The sequence below is a fragment of the Delphinus delphis genome, chromosome 11 (assembly GCF_949987515.2).
Source record: "Delphinus delphis chromosome 11, mDelDel1.2, whole genome shotgun sequence".
NCBI classification, from domain to species: Eukaryota; Metazoa; Chordata; class Mammalia; order Artiodactyla; family Delphinidae; genus Delphinus; species Delphinus delphis.
Window position 1 is genome coordinate 54,264,730 of NC_082693.1, and position 21,870 is coordinate 54,286,599.

General features: G+C 37.2%; 1 protein-coding gene across 2 annotated transcripts in view; it reads right to left on the reverse strand.

The window, feature by feature from the left end:
- Window positions 1-8,055: 8,055 nt before the first annotated feature.
- Window positions 8,056-21,870, reverse strand: part of MDM1 (Mdm1 nuclear protein) — a 29,071-nt gene continuing 15,256 nt past the window's right edge. Inside the window, exons 8-15 of one of the 2 annotated variants that reach the window (XM_060023852.1) lie at window positions 20,219-20,248; window positions 19,718-19,893; window positions 18,353-18,646; window positions 17,211-17,323; window positions 17,018-17,115; window positions 11,811-12,063; window positions 10,130-10,189; window positions 8,056-8,890 (exon numbers count right to left, since the gene is read on the reverse strand). In XM_060023852.1, coding sequence (XP_059879835.1) covers window positions 8,778-8,890; window positions 10,130-10,189; window positions 11,811-12,063; window positions 17,018-17,115; window positions 17,211-17,323; window positions 18,353-18,646; window positions 19,718-19,893; window positions 20,219-20,248 — 1,137 coding nt within the window. In that variant the 3' untranslated portion in view covers window positions 8,056-8,777. The remainder of the gene's footprint in view (window positions 8,891-10,129; window positions 10,190-11,810; window positions 12,064-17,017; window positions 17,116-17,210; window positions 17,324-18,352; window positions 18,647-19,717; window positions 19,894-20,218; window positions 20,249-21,870) is intronic. The other variant, XM_060023853.1, reaches the window with a different exon arrangement.

Here is a 21,870-nt window from a genome sequence, read left to right on the forward strand (position 1 = left end):
ACTGAGCAATTTTAGGAAGTGAAGTAGAAAATAATCATTATAATTTTTGAGTTCTATGTGGCAGCATTAAGTGCTTCAGGTGCACAGAATTACTTAATTTTCACAGTAACAATTTGAAATAACTTATGCTTATTACCCTATTTAACATACTCATCAACTGGAGCTCAGAAATTAGGTAACTTGCCCAGGATCACACAGCTAACAAGTGGCAGAACCAAGATTCCAACATCCTCTCGCCTGACCCAAGAGCATAAGCTCTGTTTAAAACGAATATTTGGGAGTGTTTCTTTTTTCCAGCTTCATTGTAGTCTTGTTACAGTTGTTAAAGAAAATCTACTGTAGGAAGACTCGTGGGGATTGCACCATTCACCCAGAGAAAAATATGGTAATATACTCCAACACATTTGACCTTGTGTCCTTGCCGCATCTGGATTTGAGATGGCCTGCAAAGGCCAAGGAAAAAGTGAGTTCTAGAGTAACCGGCACCTTGGAGCCCAGGAAAACCAGAAGGCAGAGACAGGGCAAATGTTCTTTAAAGCAGCTTGATTTGACAGAGGAAAAAAGATGCAAGACTTGTTATTTCTATCTTATTTAGTGTGCATAAAGTAACTGAGGTAGTGTGTTGGTATCATCAGTAACATACATGCAAACACATAGGTACACACACAAACCACTCATACCATATTTTACTGTAACTGATGAATTTGTTATTAGCAACTAGGAAAGAGTTGAACAAAGGGAACCTGACACAGGAAAAAGGAAGACTCGCTGGCTGGTTACGATGCCCTCCAGAGAAGGAAACGGAAATTAATTGTTACAGAAAATTTGAAATCCATGAATCATGAGTGGAAAATGATTTTTCTCCTTATATGGAATTAACAAAAAACCAATATCTAAATGTCTGGTAGATTATTTTGTAACTTGCAACTGTGACTTGTGTTTATCTTAAAGAGACACTAGGATTAACATTGTGCATAGCAGAAAATATCTGTGGAATTTTTGCATGCAGTTTTAATGAATGAATAAATGAATATAGTCACTAAATTTATAAAATAAGGATTGCCAGATTTTTAGGAGCTTCTCTAATCAAAAGTGTTCTGCTTCTAAGGTTTTCTAACATATTATTTAAATAATTAAAGAACTGTATGTGTTGATATTAGTCTTTACTGTCTTTTTTATATTCAAATTATAAACACAAACCTAAATTAAAATTTTTTTAAAATTTTTCTTCTTGGTCCTCACATGTTGATTCTGAATGATGAAAAAAACTGATTATGTTCTTAGAGCCTTGACCTGTGGTGTTTTTAAAGTCTTGGCAGCTACAATTCACAGTAATTAAAGTGATCAGGCTGGAGTGTTTGTTAATGCCAGGTTATACTCTCAAATTAGTATAGTACTTTGGACGTTTCATCTTTGCAAAATTACAAGTTAAACCTTATTACTGGTTCTTTATGGAACAAAAGTGTGAGTATTGTCATACAAACCTATTTTCAATTTTCTTTGGTTTTTTTCCAGAACCTTAACTGTTTTGACCTGAATAATTTTTAACGGGAACATTAACTGCTAAGGTACTCATTGTGGGCAAAATTTTCCTGGGTGACATGCTCAAAGTCTGACTGTAATTGAATTTATGAGTGTAATGTTTCTACATTTTCCCATAGTGTGTGGCATTTAGGTTAGTTTATATTTCCTTCTTGAAGTTACAAAACTCTGAGTTTTTATTTAATTCATCTCCAAAAAAATAATAACTTGTAGCAAAAGTAGGAAATCTTTGATATTGACTGTGCATTCATTCAGAGACCAACCTTGCCTATCTTTCCTTTCATCAGTAATTATCGTGGGTCCTTTATCTCTGCATGTCTGGCTCATACCTGATAACATCTCCAATTCATGGTTCCTCTAATACACTTTGCATATACCGAGTAATTGATTCCACCTTCTAGAATCGCTGAGTCACAACACTGTAGTCACAGACTTCTTTGCTTTACCACATAACGGAAATAGACAAATCATGTCAGCACCCCTGCCCCAAACTGCCTCTGTGTGAGCTGAATGTAGGTCATCGCACACAGGGCTGTGATGCGAGATGCCACGATTTCAGGATACACTGCCTCTGGCTTTTTTATTTAAATTCAGCCTCTCTAAAACACACCTTTCCCCTACCATTGTTTTAATGAAAATTTGCCTTCAAAATAACAGAACTAACATTTCCAATTGAATTGTAACCGAATCCAGGTTTGGCTATCCACAGCTCATATGCCAATAATTGAGAGGCAAATGTCAGTAGAAAGGAAAGATACTTTAATCAGAAAACCCAGCAATCTGGGGAGATGGTGGACTCATGTCCAGAGACAAATTCCAAAGATTCTGCTCAGCCATGACAGTTTTTAAAGGAAAAAATGGGGGGGGGGGCGGGGAAGAATCTCAGTGATTCATCGAGGCAGGAGGTTAGGTTCTATATCATTCTCCATTGAGTGTAGACTAGCTGACTCTCTCTTCAGAAGTTGTCTTACCTGTGTGATCTGCCTGCAGGATTGCTTAGGGGGCTGCTGGGGGTAGAGGGCTAATCATTTTTTAACTGCTTATTTCTTCATTCTTCTTTTTATCTAGGAAAAGAATCAATAGTTTAGGCAAGGCATGATGTACGTTCAGGAGAGCATAAGTCAGGAGTTAGTTTCAACTGCTTAGTGATCTCATTCCTATAATTAGGTTTTTTTAAGGTTAGAGGGGAATAGAAATGGGCAAACAGGAAAGGGGCAAAGAGCTGCTTTCAATTCCCCACTATCAAGCATCATTCCATTTCCAAGGGATTAAGGGGAAGGTCTATCTTCTGTAACATCTTCATACTGACATAGGGCACCATATTCTCAAGAGTGGAAGATGTCAACCTGGGTCTGTAGCATCTCTTTGCTGACAATTTTAGTTGCCCGCTTACATATATGGGCAGAGCAAGCTACAATTATTTTGATGCCCACAAAGATATAGATTACTATGAGCAGTAATGTTAATCCCATTCTCTTGAGGCCAGTTTCTTGGAACTGTGCTAGCCATAGATTCAGAACTACTCAAGATGAAGAAGCTTATATCATGACTACAGTCTGGTCATCAGGCAGTTTTTTTTTGTTTGTTTTTCTTTCCCTTGGTGGCAGTTATAGTATCTGTAAAACAGCTCAGGAATGTGCATCAGACACTGAGTCTGTGACTCTATTGTCCTAATCATTAACTGCTCAGTTTTGTACTTGGGGGGGAGGGAGGTTCTGCTTGGTTCCAGAATGACATTTCGGTAACATACATGAAACGTCTTTACAGACCTTAATCATAAGTTTTGTAGATGAGAAACAAACTCAAAGGGATTTAACCAGCTTACTCCAGGTTGAGTTGGGATTCAACCATAGCTTATTATAACCCCAAAGCCAGTGGTTCCCAAACTACCTGAATATCAGAATCACCTGAGGATGACACATACAGATTCCCGGCTCCATTTCTGGATAATTCTGTGGGTGGATCATGGGTAGTGTCCCTGTATAGTCTAGTATCTGCTATTTGTGGCTTATTTTTATTTTCTAGGTAGACTTCAGCCAAGAAAGGAAATTAAACCAAAGTACTTTATTTTTATAAGCCAAGGAAGATGTGAATGGTTTAATAAATCTCATAGCTTATCTTGAGCTGCTCTTTTCTTCTTCCTGAAATGGATCATTTTCTCTATCAGGCAAATGATATGGAAAGAAAAGCAGAGACTGATGCAGTGGCTGCCATGGTGAGCTTGTATACTGCCTCTGGAGGTAATGGGGAGGAAACTCTAGTCTATAGCATTTGCCAATTTCTGTGGTGTAAATACTCCCACCATTTTCAAAATTGTCAATTTCAAACTACTGATGGTTTAACAACCTGCTCACAAAAGTTCTGAATATTTAACAATTGGCCCAAAAGCCAGCTTCAGGATAGGATACTACTGGGTATAAAATACATAGGGGGGAACTGAACAATTTCCCAACATTATCGATATTGTCCACTACATGGCTCGAATTAGTCGCGTGGTCCGAGTTGGTTGCGACCTCCCCAAACATCATTCTATCTGTTGCTCTCCTGCTCTGACTTCCAAAGGGACCTCGGTGGCCCCGCTCCTCATCTCTCACTCAGTTTCCAAGGACATGCTCTGACATGGGCCTGGGGAGTAATGAAGCCACGGAAGGGACTAGTGGGTAGGGAGCATTTAGTGGAAGAGAAGTGGATGCCGTCTTTAGGAAGACTACTCTTTCTTCTTACCTGCCTTATAGCAGGGGCAGTACAGCAGGCGAGCCGCCCTCTGCTTGAGAAAGGCTTCTATCCTTAGCAGGCCTTGCAGGACAAGGTGGGAATGACACATGAAACAGAGTTTAAGGGAGCTTGGCTCTGAATCTGAGAGGACCAAAAAGGGCTGGGTGTTTCTGTGCCTCCACAGGAGAAACACGCATAAGGCCAAGTCAGAGTACAGGATCAACATTAGCGAAGATACCATAGTGAAGATACCACTGGCTTGATTTTAATCCATGAGTTAGGCTAGAGGGGCAGGCTGGTTTCCCAGGCAGGGCACAACCCTAGCTCATCCAATGACAGAGACTGTTCTTGTGCCTGGAGTAGCCTTTGTGCCACTGACTCATCTTAGGAAACAGCGACGCTGGCAGTTTGACAAAGACTGGGCCCTGAGCATGCTATCGTGACTAATGCCACCACATGGAAAAGGACCAAAAACATATTCCCAAACCAAATGTAAATGATTCTAAGATCACTTACCGTTTTAGATGATTTGTTCCTTAGGTAAACTTCCAGAAGTTGTGATATTTTGGGGGTGTCTACAACTGCAACGAAGGTACATAATCCATCCTTGAGCTCCCTGAGTAGCCAACTGCAACACTACTTATATGAGAACAAACTTTTTTTGAACGTTAACTCACTTTTACTCTGGTTCAGTCCATTTGTACAATAACTCATTGCCCATATACTCTTTTTCCCGACTAGACATAAAGATGTTTAATTTATCTTCTAAGATGACAAAGTTAAATTAACTCCCAAATGAATCAACCAGAGAGAAATGAATCACAGTAGGACTCACAATTTTAGTATAAACACTCTAGAGCAGGCAGCGTGGGTAGATTTCAAGTAAAAAGACCTAGATTTACTCCACCAGCTGTCAAGACTTGGTCCAGTCATTTAACCTAAGAGGGTTTTCCCATCGGTAAAACCAGGATATTTATACTTAAATCTCATGGTAACATTTCCTGCCATGTACTAAGCATGTTTATCATGTTCTTTGCCCTTAATCCTCAAAATCATCCTTTAAGAGTGCTTAACTTGGAGTTCAGACTCCCACACAGAGATTGAGATGAGATCCAACATGAACCTGCCTTCCCATACACGTGTATGAAATTGAATTGAACAAAGTCTCCCATATATGTGTGTTTGTGCATTTTTATCTGGGTTCTCAGCCAGGGACACATGAGAATCTCAGGATCTGGGGTGAAGATGGGGGTAAGGAAGAACAGAGGCAGTAGGTGTGCTACTTCCATTGTGATCCTGACATTTGCTCCCCTGTCTAGTTTGTGAGATACCAATTTTGACAAAGCGACCAAACCACCAGTTTATAACAGTGATTTGGGTGTGTACCATATACGTAAAGTAGAAGTTATATTAAAGATGAATAAAAATGGAATTACCTAGGATTTTCCAGAGAAATTAAAGCACATGTCTACAAAGATTTGCACACAGATATCAAATATTCATTATAATCCGAAACTGCAAATAACCCAAAGGTCCACTGTGAATGAGTGGATTAAAAGGAAACATAGGTGCCCAACACATAGATGACTCTCAAAAACATTCTGAGTGAAAGTCATATATAAAAGTTCCATTTATATAAAATTCTGTGGGACTTCCCTGGTGACACAGTGGTTAAGAATCCGCCTGCCAATGCAGGGGACATGGGTTCAATCCCTGGTCTGGGAAGATCCCACATGCCGCGGAGCAACTAAGCCCGTGCGCCACAACTACGGAGCCTGCGCTCGAGAGCCCGGGAGCCACAACTACTGAGCTCACATGCCACAACTACTGAAGCTCACGAGCCTAGAGCCCGTGCTCCACAACGAGAAGCCACCGCGGTGAGAAGCCCGTGCACCGCAATGAAGAGTAGCCCCTGCTCTTTGCAACTAGAGAAAGCCCACGCAGCAACAAAGAGCCAACACAGTCAAAAATAAATAAATAATAAAATTCTTGTAAACTAATTTATACTGACAGAAAACAGATTAGTGATTGCCTTGGGGACCAGGGGTGGAGGGATGGACTGAACTGCAAAGGGAAATGAGGAAACTTTTTCCATGATGGAAATACAATGTATCTTGGTTGTGGTGTTGGTTTCACGATGTACACATTTTTTCCAAACTCATTGAGCTGCAAAATTTTTAATAACTGCAGATTGTACATAAGTATGCCTTAATAAAATTGATATAAAATTGAATTCACAACTCCAACTCCTAGATGCCAGCAAATCTCATGGAGCATTTCTCGTGTAATTAAAACCACTCACCAACTCAAATGCATGTCCTTTGAGTTGCTCTTTTAGGGAGAATGATGAAATAGTACTGATCCCTCAGCACTTTTCTCTCCCTTGGGCCTCTGAATAGGGCTTTTAAGAGGCAGTCAGAAGTATACTGCAAAGCTAAAGTGTCATGCGGAGGCTGGGGTAATGACCTCAGCCTCATGATAACCATACCCTAATCCATCTTAACACCTGATAGACCAAGTTCATGTGGTCTGACTTATCCAAAGGGTATATCCAGATTCTACACTCTGTGGCTTAGGTAAAACAGACTGTGTGTTATGCACAATTCCCTGCAAGCAAGCTATAATTCCTCTCTTTACTGTAGATCACTGGTCAGCCATTGAAAACTATGCTAACCAACTAAACTAACAAGCTTTTTAGAAAGAACACAATGATACATCTAAGCTTCCAGAGAAATAATGTTTCAAATTTATTTTACAATATGCCTCAGTACACATTTGTATAGAAGCCAAGATGATCTGTGTTCTGTGTTCTCAAATCCAATTATACACTAATTTCTAGTTTTTATTTCCATCTTTAGTGCCTTAGTTTTTAAATTAACAAACGTTTTTAAAAGGTCTGTGAAATGTAAGCAAATACTTTGCATGACCACAGTTCTTTATAACCTCATGGTAACATAAGATCTTTAAGACTTATTGTGAATCAGTGATTTGCAAAAACACTCGACCAAATTAAGCACTTTAGAACAGACTGTTCACTTGCTTTCTAACCAACAGGCATGAATATTCTGTGTATCATCTTCAGTACCTTCTATCTATTGTAAATATTTTATGAAATCCATACTTTTTAGAAAATTAAGTTTATCATGACCTGCAAGATAAAGAGTAAGACCACAGAACATGTCCTAAGAGTAAAGAAGTATAGTCAAAAAGTTTGTGTTAGGGACTTCCCTGGTGGCACAGTGGTTAAGAATCTGCCTGCCGATGCAGGGGACATGGGTTCCAGCCCTGGTCTGGGAAGATGCCACATGCCACGGAGCAACTAAGCCCGTGCGCCACAACTACTGAGCCTGCACTCTAGAGCCCATGAGCCACAACTACTGAAGCCTGCACGCCTAGAGCCCGTGCCCTGCAACAAGAGAAGTCACCGCAATGAGAAGCCCGTGCACCGCATCGAAGAGTAGCCCCTGCTCACTGCAACTAGAGAAAGCCCACGTGCAGCAATGACCCAGTGCAGCCAAAAATAAATATGTTAAAAACAAAAATTCTTAAAAAAAAAAAGTTTGTGTTAAATTTTTAAAAAATGAGTTTGCCTTGGAAATTCTACATTTTTCCTACATTTGTGCAAAAACATTGTGGACTCAGTTTTGCTGCATTTGGACCAAGCTGCAAAAGAAGTATGATATGTTTAAGTTGTTGTGAGTAGAATGTTTTTAAAAAATAATTATTTGTTCCAGATAATAACTTTCTAGAGAAGCCAAACCCTTGAAACCCTTGAAACAAACAGAACTGAAACACTTGATCAATTTTTATTTCAAAATGTCTACAAAGTTATAATTCTCCATTTTACAAATAATTTTTCAAAATTCAGACATTATTCAAATGTAAGCCAAAGTCCTTATACAAACAGAATACACACAAAGATCAAAAATATACATATTCTCTCAGCAAACTTTGTTACATAAATAAGTATATACAAAAGCTGGTATTTTCAATCTAAAGAACAATTATTTTAACACTGTAACCATATACAGAAGGTACTAAAATAAAAATAAACACCACAGCAAAAGTTAAAGGAACAACAAACTCATTTTATGACATCTACAACTGTAAACATACATAAAGCCAATCTTGGGGGGAATGTGTACTTCACACTTATATCTTAATTTTTACTTCACTTTATTCATTTTTAAGAATATTCTCTGGATAGGTGAAATTCACAATTCTACCAGCTACCCCTGACACCTAATACAAGTTAGAACATGTGAAGAACTATATACTCTATGTCTTTGTACTTTGGGACAGATGCAAAACGAATTCTTCAAAAGTTAAATTTTTGTGAACCTATGTTAAAAATTTTCCAAGTAAATTGAATTGGCTATTGAAAAATCAAACAATTCTTTTTAGGTAGGAAATGTTAGAAAAAAATCCAAACACTTGTAGTCTTAACATAGTAAAGCAATAAAGAAGATTATGCCAGTGGTTCCCCTAGATAAAAACAATTTAACTAGGTGTATGTCTAATTATGTTTTGCCCCAGAAATTCTCCTTCCTTCTCTGAGCTCGTGACAGAGTTTGAAAAGCCCGGAGACTAGAAGCTGCAGAGCGAGCAGAAATCTCCGACAATCTGTCCTCATCTGCAACGAAAGAATTATATTCAGTGCAAAAAATATGTCTTATAAAAATACTATGTTTCAAAACATTAACAGCAAATTAAAAGCATCAAGCTTTGTAATGTCAATATTGACTCTGTCAGAAACCAGTAATCTATTAAAATACAAGATATCAACATTTTTAGGATAGTTCATAGTAATTTTCCAAGTTTATCATATTTAGAAATCAAACATTTTAATGTTAAATGAGCATTCTGTTTCCTTCCTGAAATCCCACTATGTCATTACCTAAACACTTGGCCTGTGATTTCAGTATTACTTGGAAACAGTTCATCATCATATTGTCTCGTCCTACTTTAAAAAGCACAGCTGTTTGAGCAGAACTTTAATGTTTTAAAAATGAAACGCCATACCTTAACATGGTACTCACATCACATTTCTAAAATAATTTCACTTAATGTAGAAATAATGTCTGACTTTAATATGCTACCCTTCATTATTAGTGAAATTCCACAATCGGAGCAAGTAAATCTCTTATCAAGTTATTTGTAAACACTGTTCTTCCATTAAAAAGAAAACAGAACTGGATTCAAAGTGTCCAGATATTGGCATTTCAAAACATAGCAACTTGATTTCCAGCTCACTGAATTCTGAAAAAAGTCTCAAACTTGCTAAGAGAAAACCTTTAATGTGTGTGAAGCTATAATACATAAAGTATTAATTCAAATTTAATTTCAAATTCAAAATTTATAAATTTAGTAATTTCATACTTCTTAGGGTGCATTTAAAATAGTAATTTCAATTGTTCAACACTGAGAATTCAAAATTCCTCCTGCCACTATTAGAAGCAAATGAATTTGTCAAAACAAAAGAAAAAAAATTCATTTTCCCTAATTATATATATTTTAAGAATATACAGACATATGAAAAAAATGATGGATATAATGCTAGGCTGAATTCCTGAGCCACCAGCTACCCAGGCTGTAAAACAGAGTACTGACCTTAGGTGTGATGCTAGGCACAATCTCTTGCCAACTGTTTGTTTTAAAAAAGATTCTTCAAGGCTTATTTTCCAGTTTACTCATTTATAAAATGGGGATAATTTCACCCTCTTCACAGGGTTTCAAGGTTCTAATGAAATGACATCTGTGGAAGTACTTTGTAAACTATAAAGTGCTAACCAAATGTAAGATCATACTATTATGAACTACTATATAATAAAACATTATACTTTTATCTTGTGTTCTTTGACTATTAAAATACCTTCATCATTAAAGGCTTCTTGCTGGGGTAACTGGAAATTGTTCATCCTTGATTTTCCCACTTAAAAAAAAAAAAAAGCCAGAAGAAATTATCCTTCAAAGCCACCCAACAGTGTATCTTATTTATAGTCAACTCTAAGTGAAGGTAGGCTGTCAGAAAATTTATTAATTTTATAACTTTAATAGAAATTACTGCCAAAGGGCCATTCATTAATTCATAATGTACTTAGCAAATATGTAAACAAACAATGGATAATCTCCTGGGATTCTTTTCAGTGAAAATACTGATCTATTCTAACTTTAAAGAAATACAGTAAGCTTCTCTTTAAAGATGGCAGCTGGACTACACACATCTACAAAAGTGATATAAACCCACAGGACAGCGAAAATGGGAAGCAAGAAAACAGCAACAAAATTTTGGAAAGTGGGAAGCAAATGGAAGGGCAGTGAGTATGTGGTCATCATAGCCAAGTGAGCTGAATCCTTAGCAGCAGAGGAGGGATACCAAGAAGCAACCAATTTGCTCCCCTGATGGCTGGGGTTTTGGGAGTTCTGAGTACCACTGAGAGTTGGAGCGAAGGTAAAACTGAGTCAGGAATCTAGTTGAAAGTCTTTCTACAAAAGTCTGCCAGATCCTTCTTCAAATTTGTACAGCAGGGTAACTCTCCCAAAAGAGGAATGGAGGTCTCATTGCTGGAGAAGGTTTATCAGAGCTACTTTGACTGAAGGACACCGGATTCAACTGGGGGCACATATTCAAAATAGGGGTATTATATATATCATTTATCTCCTCAAACAGATAAAACATGCCATCCATGAAATAAGAACTGGATGCTGTATAACAGGAGTATGTAGTGTTTAAAAAATCTTAGAAATTAAAAATATAGCAAAATATCATTTAAAAACTCAAGTAGAAGATAAAAATTAGTGACCCTTTCAAATTAAAACAAAAAGACAGACATGGAAAATAGGAGAGGTAAGATAAGAAAATATCATGTTCAACACGTCCAACATCTGAAAAATAGTAGTGCTGGAAGGAAGAAATAGAAAGTGGAGGGGAAGAAATCACTGACTAAATAACTTGAGAAAATTTCCCGGAACTGAGGAACATGACTTTTCAAATTGAAAAGGTCTAGTGAGTACTAGCAAAATGAATGAAAAGGGACCCACTATAAAACTTCAGAGCACTGGGTATAAAGAGAAGATGCCAAGAGCTGCCAGGAAAAAAAAGAAAGCCACAAACAAAAGATCAAAAATAAAAAGAGCTTCAGACTTCTCAGTCATAATAGTGGACGTTAGAAAACAGCAGAGCAACACCTAATAAAACCAAAGGAAAATATTTTATGACCTTGAATTCTACAACCAGGCAACATTTGGTAATGTCTGAAGACATCTTTGGTTGTCACGCCTGGGGAAGAGGTGCTATGGCACTTAGTGAGTTGCCTGGATGTTTATGGGAAAGAACATGAGAGACACCTCACACTTAGACCAAAGTGAACTTGGGTACAGCACAACTGAGTGTTCCAGAGATGAGATTTTTTTCTATTTAAAGAAATCTATTACATTAACTAAAAAACTAAATAACACAACTTATTAATACATAGTATATACTCAGAGCCTTTGTATCTATCAGTATAACACTTTCATTTTAATAGACAAAAAACTAAAATCCAAGTAATTACCATTATGCTGAAATTCTGGATCTCTCAGGGAGCCCTGAATTCGACGAGAAGGATGCCAGTAGGATGGGGCACAGGGTGGAGATGGAGACTGCCCAGGTGTGTTAGTTGGATTTTCTGGAATTTTTGAAACTGGAAGAGTTGTCTCAGCAAATTTGGGGATATTGGGTTCAGAATCTTCCCTCAAAGGCAAGGGATCAATTGTTTTTAGACCAGCAGCTGGAGAAGTCAGGAGGGGTATAGCACGACTTTCTTTCTAAATGACAAAAACAAAACAAAATACGTATATGCGAGTGTACATATATAAACAAAACAAACATTTAAACACACAAAAGTATATAACCATAAAAGCAGTAGGAAAAAATATGGGGAAAATTTATGTAACCTCCATGTGGGGAAGGTTTTATAAGCCTAACAACCGATATAGATAAAGATATTTAGCTAAGTAAAAACAAAAGATATGTAAATATTTAAAAAATGAAAGAAAAATGACAAACTTGGGGAAAATATACAACTTACTGGACGGACAATGAATTATTATCACTGTTACATAAATATTTCTTTAAAAGTAGTAAGATAAACCTAATTTAAAGGTAGAAAAAGGATACATGTCAGCAATTCATATACATACAAATTACAAATAGCAAACATATTCCACACCTCACTGATAATCAAATAATTACAAAATAAAAGCAATGACATAGTAATTTTTCACTTACCAAATTACAAAGATAAATTAGAACAAACAAACTATAATACCCTGAGCTGACAAGGATGCAGAAAACTGGCACTCTTATCCAGTGTTACTGGTAGGACAACCTTCCAGGGGAGCTGGCAAGATAGCAAAAACCTTAATACTGTGGCTCTTTGACCACACAATTAATACTTAGGGAGTATTTACATAAAAATAGGTAACAACAGTATGAACAAAAATGCAGGTAAAGAATGGATTTCTTTAGAGCATTTTTTCAAAATAAAGTAAAACTAAGAAATAACAACAATAGGCATCTAGTTTTAAAAAATACATTTCAACAATGAGCATCTAGTTAAAAAAAACTATAGTATAACTACAGATCGTACATCATATCACAATTAAAAGTCAGATTATAAATTAATGGTATGGAAGTATGTTCACAATACATTGCTAGGTGAGAAAAATGTATTATGAAAACTTATCTACAGTATAATAAACAAATACACTATATATCTAAACTCAAATTCAACAACGGATGTTTCTGAACAGTAGGTATGAATTACCTTCTTTTTTGGTTTGCTCAGTATTTTCTATTTTTCCACAATGATAGTATATCATGAATAGAAAAGTCCCTGTATAATTTTACTTTTTAGGAGAATGTAAACAAGTAAAATCAAATATAGCCCCAAACTTTCCTGATCATTCCTTGTAATTGTTGCCTTTAGTTATTAACTTTGAGTTTATCAATGTAATGTTCAAAACATTGCTTTCTGACCTTAGGCATCATTTTCTGCAATTAGAGGGCTTATTGCTTCAAAGGGGAGATAGCCTGGGGTCTCATCCAAAAAACAAATATTTTTAAATCAAGATCTAAGATAAAATCACAAATTTTCCACTTGCTTCCCTTTTTTTTTTTTTTTTTTTTTTTTTGCGGTACGCGGGCCTCTCACTGTTGTGGCCTCTCCCTGTTGTGGCCTCTCCTGTTGCGGAGCACAGGCTCCAGACACGCAAGCTCAGCAGCCATGGCTCACGGGCCCAGCCGCTCTGCGGCATGTGGGATCTTCCCAGACCGGGGCATGAACCCGTGTCCCCTGCACTGGCAGGCGGACTCTCAACCACTGCACCACCAGGGAAGCCCCTGCTTCCCTTTTTAATTACAAAGATCTCTTATGAAAATCGTTCTTTTGGTTTTTTCTTTTTGTATACATATATGTAGAATTTGGAACTTCTGTCAAATTGGTTTCATTACTGTTAAAACCTGAATTAAATCTATAGAATATTTGTAATACATGGGGTTCCCAGGTTTAATTTGACTTTATGATCTGTTCTTGAACCTAAAAGCCTCCTTATTGGCCTCACTGCTTCTACTCTCCCCCAGTATAGCCCATTCTCCACTGAGTAGCCAGAGTGATTTTAGTTATCAAGTGTATCAGAGATCTATATCTGCTTTACTGCTTAAAATCCTCCAAGAGCTTCCCAGTGCCATTAGAAGAACATCCCACTCCTTACCCAGCTCCCTTGCCCACTCCCTTTCCACCCTCATTCCCACCCTCTCCCCTGCTTTCTCCAGGCTCCAGTCACACAGACCTCTTCACTCTCGATGAAACGCTCACTGTTGTTCACCTGCACTTGCTGTTCCTTCTACCTGGAAAACAATCTCCAGCCCAGATCTCTGCATGGGCACCTCCCTCATCAGCCAGGTCTTGCTAAAATGTCACCTCCTCAGAGGTGCCTGTCCTGATGACCCAAACTAAAGCAGTCTCACCCACCTCTTGGAGGTCATTTTCAGTTTTATTTAATTGATAGCACTTACTACTATCTGAAATTCTTTTTTAAAAAATCATTTGTCTACTTCTCCCAATGAAAATGTAAGTTCCACGATCGCAGGAATTTTATCTTGATTACCAATGAATCCCCAGATCCCAGAACAGTGTTTGATACATAGTAAGAGCACAGTAAATTCTGAACTGAGTGAATGAAAACGAAACTCCTGATATTCCCCTCCAAAGATGGCTTTCGTGCAGAGTTCTCTTAGTGCGTGGCACTCTCCATCAATCCTGCTGGGCAAGCCAGAAACCTAGAAGTCATTATCCAACCCAGCTCCAGGCCTTGACATTGTTCCCCTTACACAATTCTTCAGTTTCACTCACGTCTATGCCCACCCTCTTTAGTCCAAGCTATCACAGCTCCTATCAGGACTACTGCAATGGGCTCTCAAAGGTATCCACAGTCCACTCTTGCCTTCCACGGCAGCCAGAGAGATCTTGCAAAACATAAATCAATCACAACACTCTCATATTTAAAATATTTCAGTCGTTTTCCATTTTACTTGAGATGAAAGAAATTCTCAATATTGCTGTCTCTTCCAGCCTCATCGTGCTCCTGCTCCCTGCCACACACTGCACTGGTCTTTGTTTCCTAAAACTCTATGTCCATGGGACTTCCCTGGCGGTCCAGTGGTTAAGACTTCACCTTCCAATGCAGGGGGTGTGGGTTCGATCCCTGGTCAGGGAGCTAAGATCCCACATGCCTCGTGGCCAAAAAACCAAAATATAAAACAGAAGCAATATTGTAACAAATTCAATAAAGACTTAAAAAAAATGGTCCACATCAAAAATAAAAACAAAAAAATATGCCCTTTCTCTCCACGGGACTGTGGCATATGCTATGCTTCTCCTCCCCTCCCTTTTTACCTGGTTAACTCTTCTTCTTCCTCTATATCTCAACTCAATTATGACTTCTTCAAAGAAGCATCCTTGACTTTCAAGAAGCTTCCTGATCTCCATGACTAGGTCAATTCCTTCCAGGACAGCACTATATACTTCTTTGAAACTATTATTAGTTTTAATTTTACTTTTTTGGGGGTGTGATTCTCACAAGACTGTAGGTTCAACAAAATCATGTACCATGTCTATTTTTGCTCATTATCACAACCACAGCATCTAGCATGTAAGTAAATGGATAAGAAACATCTGCTGAATGAAGTGAGCTAACATACACTTGGGTTTTTAATATCATTTTTAAAATGTACAGATGGTACTTGACTATAAAACCAATATCATGAGAATTCTACTCTCAAGTCTTGTGAGACAGTGTTGTTTAGGGGTTAAAAATGTGGGCTCTGAGAACAGACTGCCTGGGGACAAATCCTACTCCACCATTATGAAGACTGAACAAATTAACACATGTAAAGTACTTAGCACGGAGCCTAGAACATAGTAAGTGCTCAGTAAATGCTAGCTATTATGATCATCCCCACAGAAGTTCCCCAAATTGCTGCTGCCCCACAACACTCCCACAATTCAAGGTGAAAATATTTCTGGATAATATAATATAGTCTTCCTAATTCCTATGGTAAAAAAGAAGAGATACAGAATGATATTAACCAAGGGCAACTGAATGACAGGGATAATTCACTGCAAACTGAATGACTTACAGATTTAATGTTATTATAATAGTAGCTTCTGTAAGAAAACAAAGGAAAAAAATGACTGTGTTCAGTGAGTTTAATGACTCCTCTGCCTACCAGCAACCAAGGGGTAGACAATGGAAAATAACCAAATCTAGCTCCTGGTACAGCTACTGCTATGATCCAAATGACCATCACCTCTTGCCTGGATATTGTAACTGACTAACCAGTTTCAGGCCCTTGCTCTTGCACCCCTACTGTCTATTCCCAATACAGTTGCCAGAGTGACCTTGGAAAAACCCAAGTCAAATCATATCACTCCTCTGCCCCTCTAAAGGCTTTCCATTTCATTCAGAATAAAATTCAAAGTCTTTGCTATGACCTATAAGGCCCTACACAATTGAGTTCCTCATTATGCCTCTGACCTCATTGCCCATCCTGTTCTCCCTTTCTTGCTCTCAGCTCCACTCCTGCCTGTTCCTCAAAGAATCAGGTACCTTCTCACCTGGAGGACTTTGCACTTGCTATTCTTTTTGCCTGGAATGCCTTCCTAGATATGCATATGGGTCAGTCCTTCACCTGCTTCAGATTCTGCTCAAATGTTACCCTCTCAGTGAGAACTTCCCTCGCCACTTCCTACTCACTTCCCCTGCTTTATTTTTCTCCTTAGTTCTTATCACTATCTAAAATACTATGCATTTTACCTAGTTATCCTGTTTATTGTCTCTCTCCTCCACTAGAATGTAAGTTCAGTGAGGGCCAGGATTTTTACCTGCTCCTTTCACTGCTACATCTCTAGTGTTAAATCAGCATCTGGAACATAGCTGGAACAAAACTGCCACAGAAGATGCTCAATCAATAGTACTGCTTTTCTTCTCTCTCTTCCTGTTGTCACTACTGACAAAAATTGAAAGTATAGCAGAAATACAGTGCCACTACCCAAAAAAACAATTCAGTGCCTTTGCCTTCTGAAAGTAAGTTAAGAGCATCATCTCCATATATGATAGGCAGAATTTTCTAAAATCGGAACCTCTCATTCACTTATTGCATGTGACTAAAATAATCACTTCCTGAAGAGATGTTTTTCTCCAAAATATAAATATTTACCTTCCTAAAAGTTTCTAAGCCATCCTGAGAGGACATTCTTTTTCTCTGTTCTGCAACTGAAGGCTTCATTTTAGATGGAGACACTAAAACAGCACCACCTAGAAAAATGCAAAAGATGTTATATTTTGATTAAACTAAATTATCATGTAGAGAAAGCAGGTGAAATAAGAACTGCACAGTGTTTGCCTGTTACCAACAGCTGGAGTGGTAAGATCGTGATGAGTCCTCTGGATTCCACCAAGTTCTCTTAGCTTCGGAGTAGGAAGCCTGCCTCCTTTTCCTGAGGACACAGAAGACGACTCCGACCTACAAATTAAAACAATTATGAAGCATGTCCTCCAGAAAATATAATAAAAAAATACTTTGCCATCATTATGCAATTAAACGATAGACCTATAAGAGAAGGCCATTTTGTTTCTGAAAAAAATAAACAAATCTACGCACAGTTAAGAGTAACTGAATATTGGAAAAGAGTTAAGATCACTGCAAGTCAGCAACACACCAGAGAATTCTTCCATTATATCAGAACCTAACTTCCATATTAGCTGCAAAACTCACGAATGAATGCTAAGGGCATTGGACTATGGACAAAAAAATACCATAACCAATGGCAGAGAACCACTCCCCAAAGCATTCTGCATATAAATCAATGGAAATTAGCTATTTGCAGAAATCACTTATTTTATTAAAAAAAATTTTTTAAACATCTTTATTGGAGTATAATTGCTTTACAATGGTGTGTTAGTTTCTGCTTTATAACAAAGTGAATCAGCTATACATATACATATGTTCCCATATCTCTTCCCTCCTGCATCTCCCTCCCACCCTCCCTATCCCACCCCTCTAGGTGGAAACAAAGCACCAAGCTGATCTCCCTGTGCTATGCAGCTGCTTCCCACTAGCTATCTATTTTACATTTGGTAGGAAATCACTTATTTTAATATTACAAAACATCTTTTCTTTCTTTTTGGTAGTATAACCATCTGATAGTAAAGAATATCGGTTATTTTCTTCAAGTCACAAAGTCATACTTCCAGAGGTATCTAGCAAATCATAATTAGGAGAATATAAATGAACATAACCCTAACTACTTCCTCCCCAAGTAGCTCAATGTTCAAGTGTTCAACTACCAAGTAGTGGTGACTCAAATACCTGAGTGAATCAAATTATATAAACCATAAAGAAATGCCTATTTCGTGACATTAAAGTAAAATCTGCTCTTTATTAGTCATAAAACCAAAGTATAAACCACTATAATTAATTAGTGACAAAACGAAATACATATTAACTGTGAACAATAATGCGTCTATATACTGATTAATTTAAAACGCTCACCCTTCTTTTATTTTGTCTGCTTTAGATTTTTCCTGTACTTCCAACTTCTCTAGCTCTCCCACATTAACCTGCTTGTCCCTTTCCTCCTCTTCCTCCTCCTCTCTTGGCTGTTTCTGTGTGTCTTCAGTGGTGTTCTCTGCATCCCAAGCCAGACGCCTTCTAACAGGTATGGGAGCATCTGACACACCCAATTTCTCTGTGGTAGTTTTCTGGGGCTGTTCTTCCAAGATAGGTCTTTTTTCTTCTAGTTTTGTAGAAGGATATTTCTGCAAAGTCTTATGGCTTGTAGGATCTCTGCATAACAAAAATAAGTTTTATTTTAAATTGAGTAGTTTGAGGTTTCTAATTGATACTTATTTTAATAAGTCCGTCATTGCCTTCCATCGTTCACAACTCTGTTTCCCACTGATATTGCCTTGCCCAGATACTGAAGAAAAAAATCGAATTAAGAGTTCATTTTACAATAGAAGTTAAAGTTACAATCTATTAAAATATTCCAAAATAAATTATATTTATCTCCTTCTACTCCTCCCATCACACATACATGCCTGCACCACTGCTGATAAAACTCACATGTATCTCTCGAGTGGCCTCTGCATACATAAACTAGGACCCCCTCACATGGTCTAACTTGTTCAGTTACTCAATTAGGGTTTGTGCACAAACTCATGTGTACTTATGGATCAAATAAGCTGATTCCAATTTTATATTTTAGATATATTAATCTTTTCAAGTCACTGTTAACAGATTTTGTGATGAACTTTTAAAATCAGATGTCACATAATTAGAATTTATAGTTAATTTGGTATGTATGGCTACACTAATACACTATAAAAACCAAAAACTATTTTATTTGCTACAAATCGATGTGCTATTCCTCTTAGAAACAGTTTAATTGTGTTCACTTTAAAACCCAAAATAGCAGAGAATTCTTCCATAGAATCGGGGTGGAAGTTCCATATTAACCACAAAAATCCATTAATGAATGATAATGGAAATGTACTAATAGATAATATTCTCTAAGTTTTTATTATTGTTACCTTTTTCTTTTTGTTTTACTTTTTAAAGTTTTTTACGTCTACTGTATAGTCATCCCTAGTCTACTCTTAATTGCTAAGAAGGAATTTTATAAAATCCAATCTTCCAGATTTAAATTATGTATTATTTCTACCCAAGCGTGTAAAGCAAGTATGTATAGCTTTACTTTTCACAGAGAATAAACTAAAAATAATGAAATGTAATAAGTGGCTGGTATATTTCCATTAGACTAGACGACTTTTGAGTCTTCATATCATTTTCCTATGTAATTCCATGATCTACATAATCTATAACATACTTTTCCACCATCCACAAATAACATCTCACCCAGCAAGATCTAGTGCTCTAATGTTGCTACTAATGGTTCCTTCTGAGCTCGTGGTCGAGGAGACATCCCAACAGCGGTTGTTTTCAGACAGAATCTGATTCAGATGGTCCCGAGAAAAATGAGTTCCCTGAACTCGTTTCCTATAAAACTCAGCCTTCTCTCGGAGTTCTTTAACCTATGCAGGAGAGTTGAGATATCATGTATCATTGTAAATGCTCCCTTGCAAATATCACCAAGTAGCATATCCAAGACATTGTACAAATACAGCCAGAGACCAAGGAGAAAGAAAGGCAAAAGTAGCCACATATACTATGTGCATTTTTAAGCAGAAATTAAAACAGTCAAGCTGATGCACAGTGCAGTTATTTTACTTCAGGCCAGCAGGCAGGGAGAAATTTGCAGCAGCTAAGAAAAATATCGACACCTACTTCTTACTTCAACTGAAATTACACAAGTACTCTATGCATTATTACAGATTTAAAAACTCAAAAGCAACCAACCTCCGCATACCACATGGCATTTAGAGAACCCTAGGGGAGGAATACAGAAACATACTTAATGACAGGTTAATGCCATAATTGAATATTAATGGGAATCACTGAAATACCTTATTATTTTTCCTTCTAAATATATACCAAACTTGTCAATCAATTTTTTTTTAGTATTTTCAGTAGCATTTAATTCAGTAACCAAGATACTTTAACATTGCCTTGAAAATCAACCACGTTCTTGCATGGGTGGAATGCTGTCCGCAACAAGGTAACCTAATTACTATTTCCCCACCTCTGGAAGAGTACTGACATGCCAGAAACCCCTAGCCCCAGTCTTTACTTCTGGGCTTATATACACCTGCTGCTACTACTACAGAAGCTCCACTGAGAGAGTCATGAGGCTTTCCTCTCCACATTCCTCAACATTCCCTTGTAATCAGCAAAACCAGTATTAAATACATAATTTAAAAGAATATCCCACAAAATAATAACTGTAATATATTAGACAAAGCAACAGGATACCAAAAAAAAGTTCTGATGAACTACTGATATAAGGTGACTTGAATTCCCTAATATGCAAATAACATATTTTCACGTGAAAAGGAGTCTTTTATACTCATTGAAACCCTTTCATTTTATACATCATACTGCCACCTTCTGGCTTCCCTGAATACAATTCCACAATGTAAAAAAATTAAGTTGCAGCTTAAAAGTTTTGAATAATCTGCTTAAAATAATTTATTCTCAAAAAACTGTATAATTTTTTCCTATCATAAATACAAATATTAGCCTTAAAAGGATACCTGGATACTGTCTGCTAAAATCGCTTTTCTCATATTATGTAACAACCTAAATGGGAAAAGAATAGATACATGTGTATGTATAACTGAATCACTTTGCTGTACAACTGAAATTATCACAAAATTGTTAATCAACTATACTCTAATATAAAATAAAAAGTTAAAAAAATAAAAGCAAAGAAAAAAACTGCTTTTCTCTCACTTAAAGGCAAAAAAGCAAATAATGAAAATTGGCATTGCAAAAGCAACTGGAGAAACATATCCTCAGCTCCTTAAGGAAATACTACTGATGCAGAGAGATGCAAGTGCTACATCTCTAGGGAATCAGACAAAGCAAAGGACAGCGCCTGCCAGGGCAAAAGAAAACACATAATCCCAAAAGAGTCCTACTGCTCTAATGAACCAAACCTGAAACATTCCTAAAAGATAATTCAAAATATTGTTTTCTTCACTGTTAAAAAAATTAAGCCATGTTCATTTACCATTTTTTCAACTCTTATACTTTAAAGAAAATTACTAATAATGGTTTTTGCATTTAATAGGTATTGAGTCTGTTGAACTCTTAACCAGTGTATTCTGAATGCATGGGAAGCTTGTAATAAAGTGCCTTGATATAATCCGGATTTTATTTCTAATAAGTACCCCCATGCTTCAAATGTGTCATGGTCACTCCATCACCTACATGATAACATCTTCATGCCTTAGGATCACTTCCTCCCCCCTGGGTTCTCAAAGCCCTTGGTGCATATCCCCACTAGTACTTATTTCATTCTTCTGGAATTATTGCTTGTGTCATTCTTCCCCATTAACCTATGAACTCCTTGAGGTGAGGGAGAATGTAGCCTTTCAACATTGATTCCA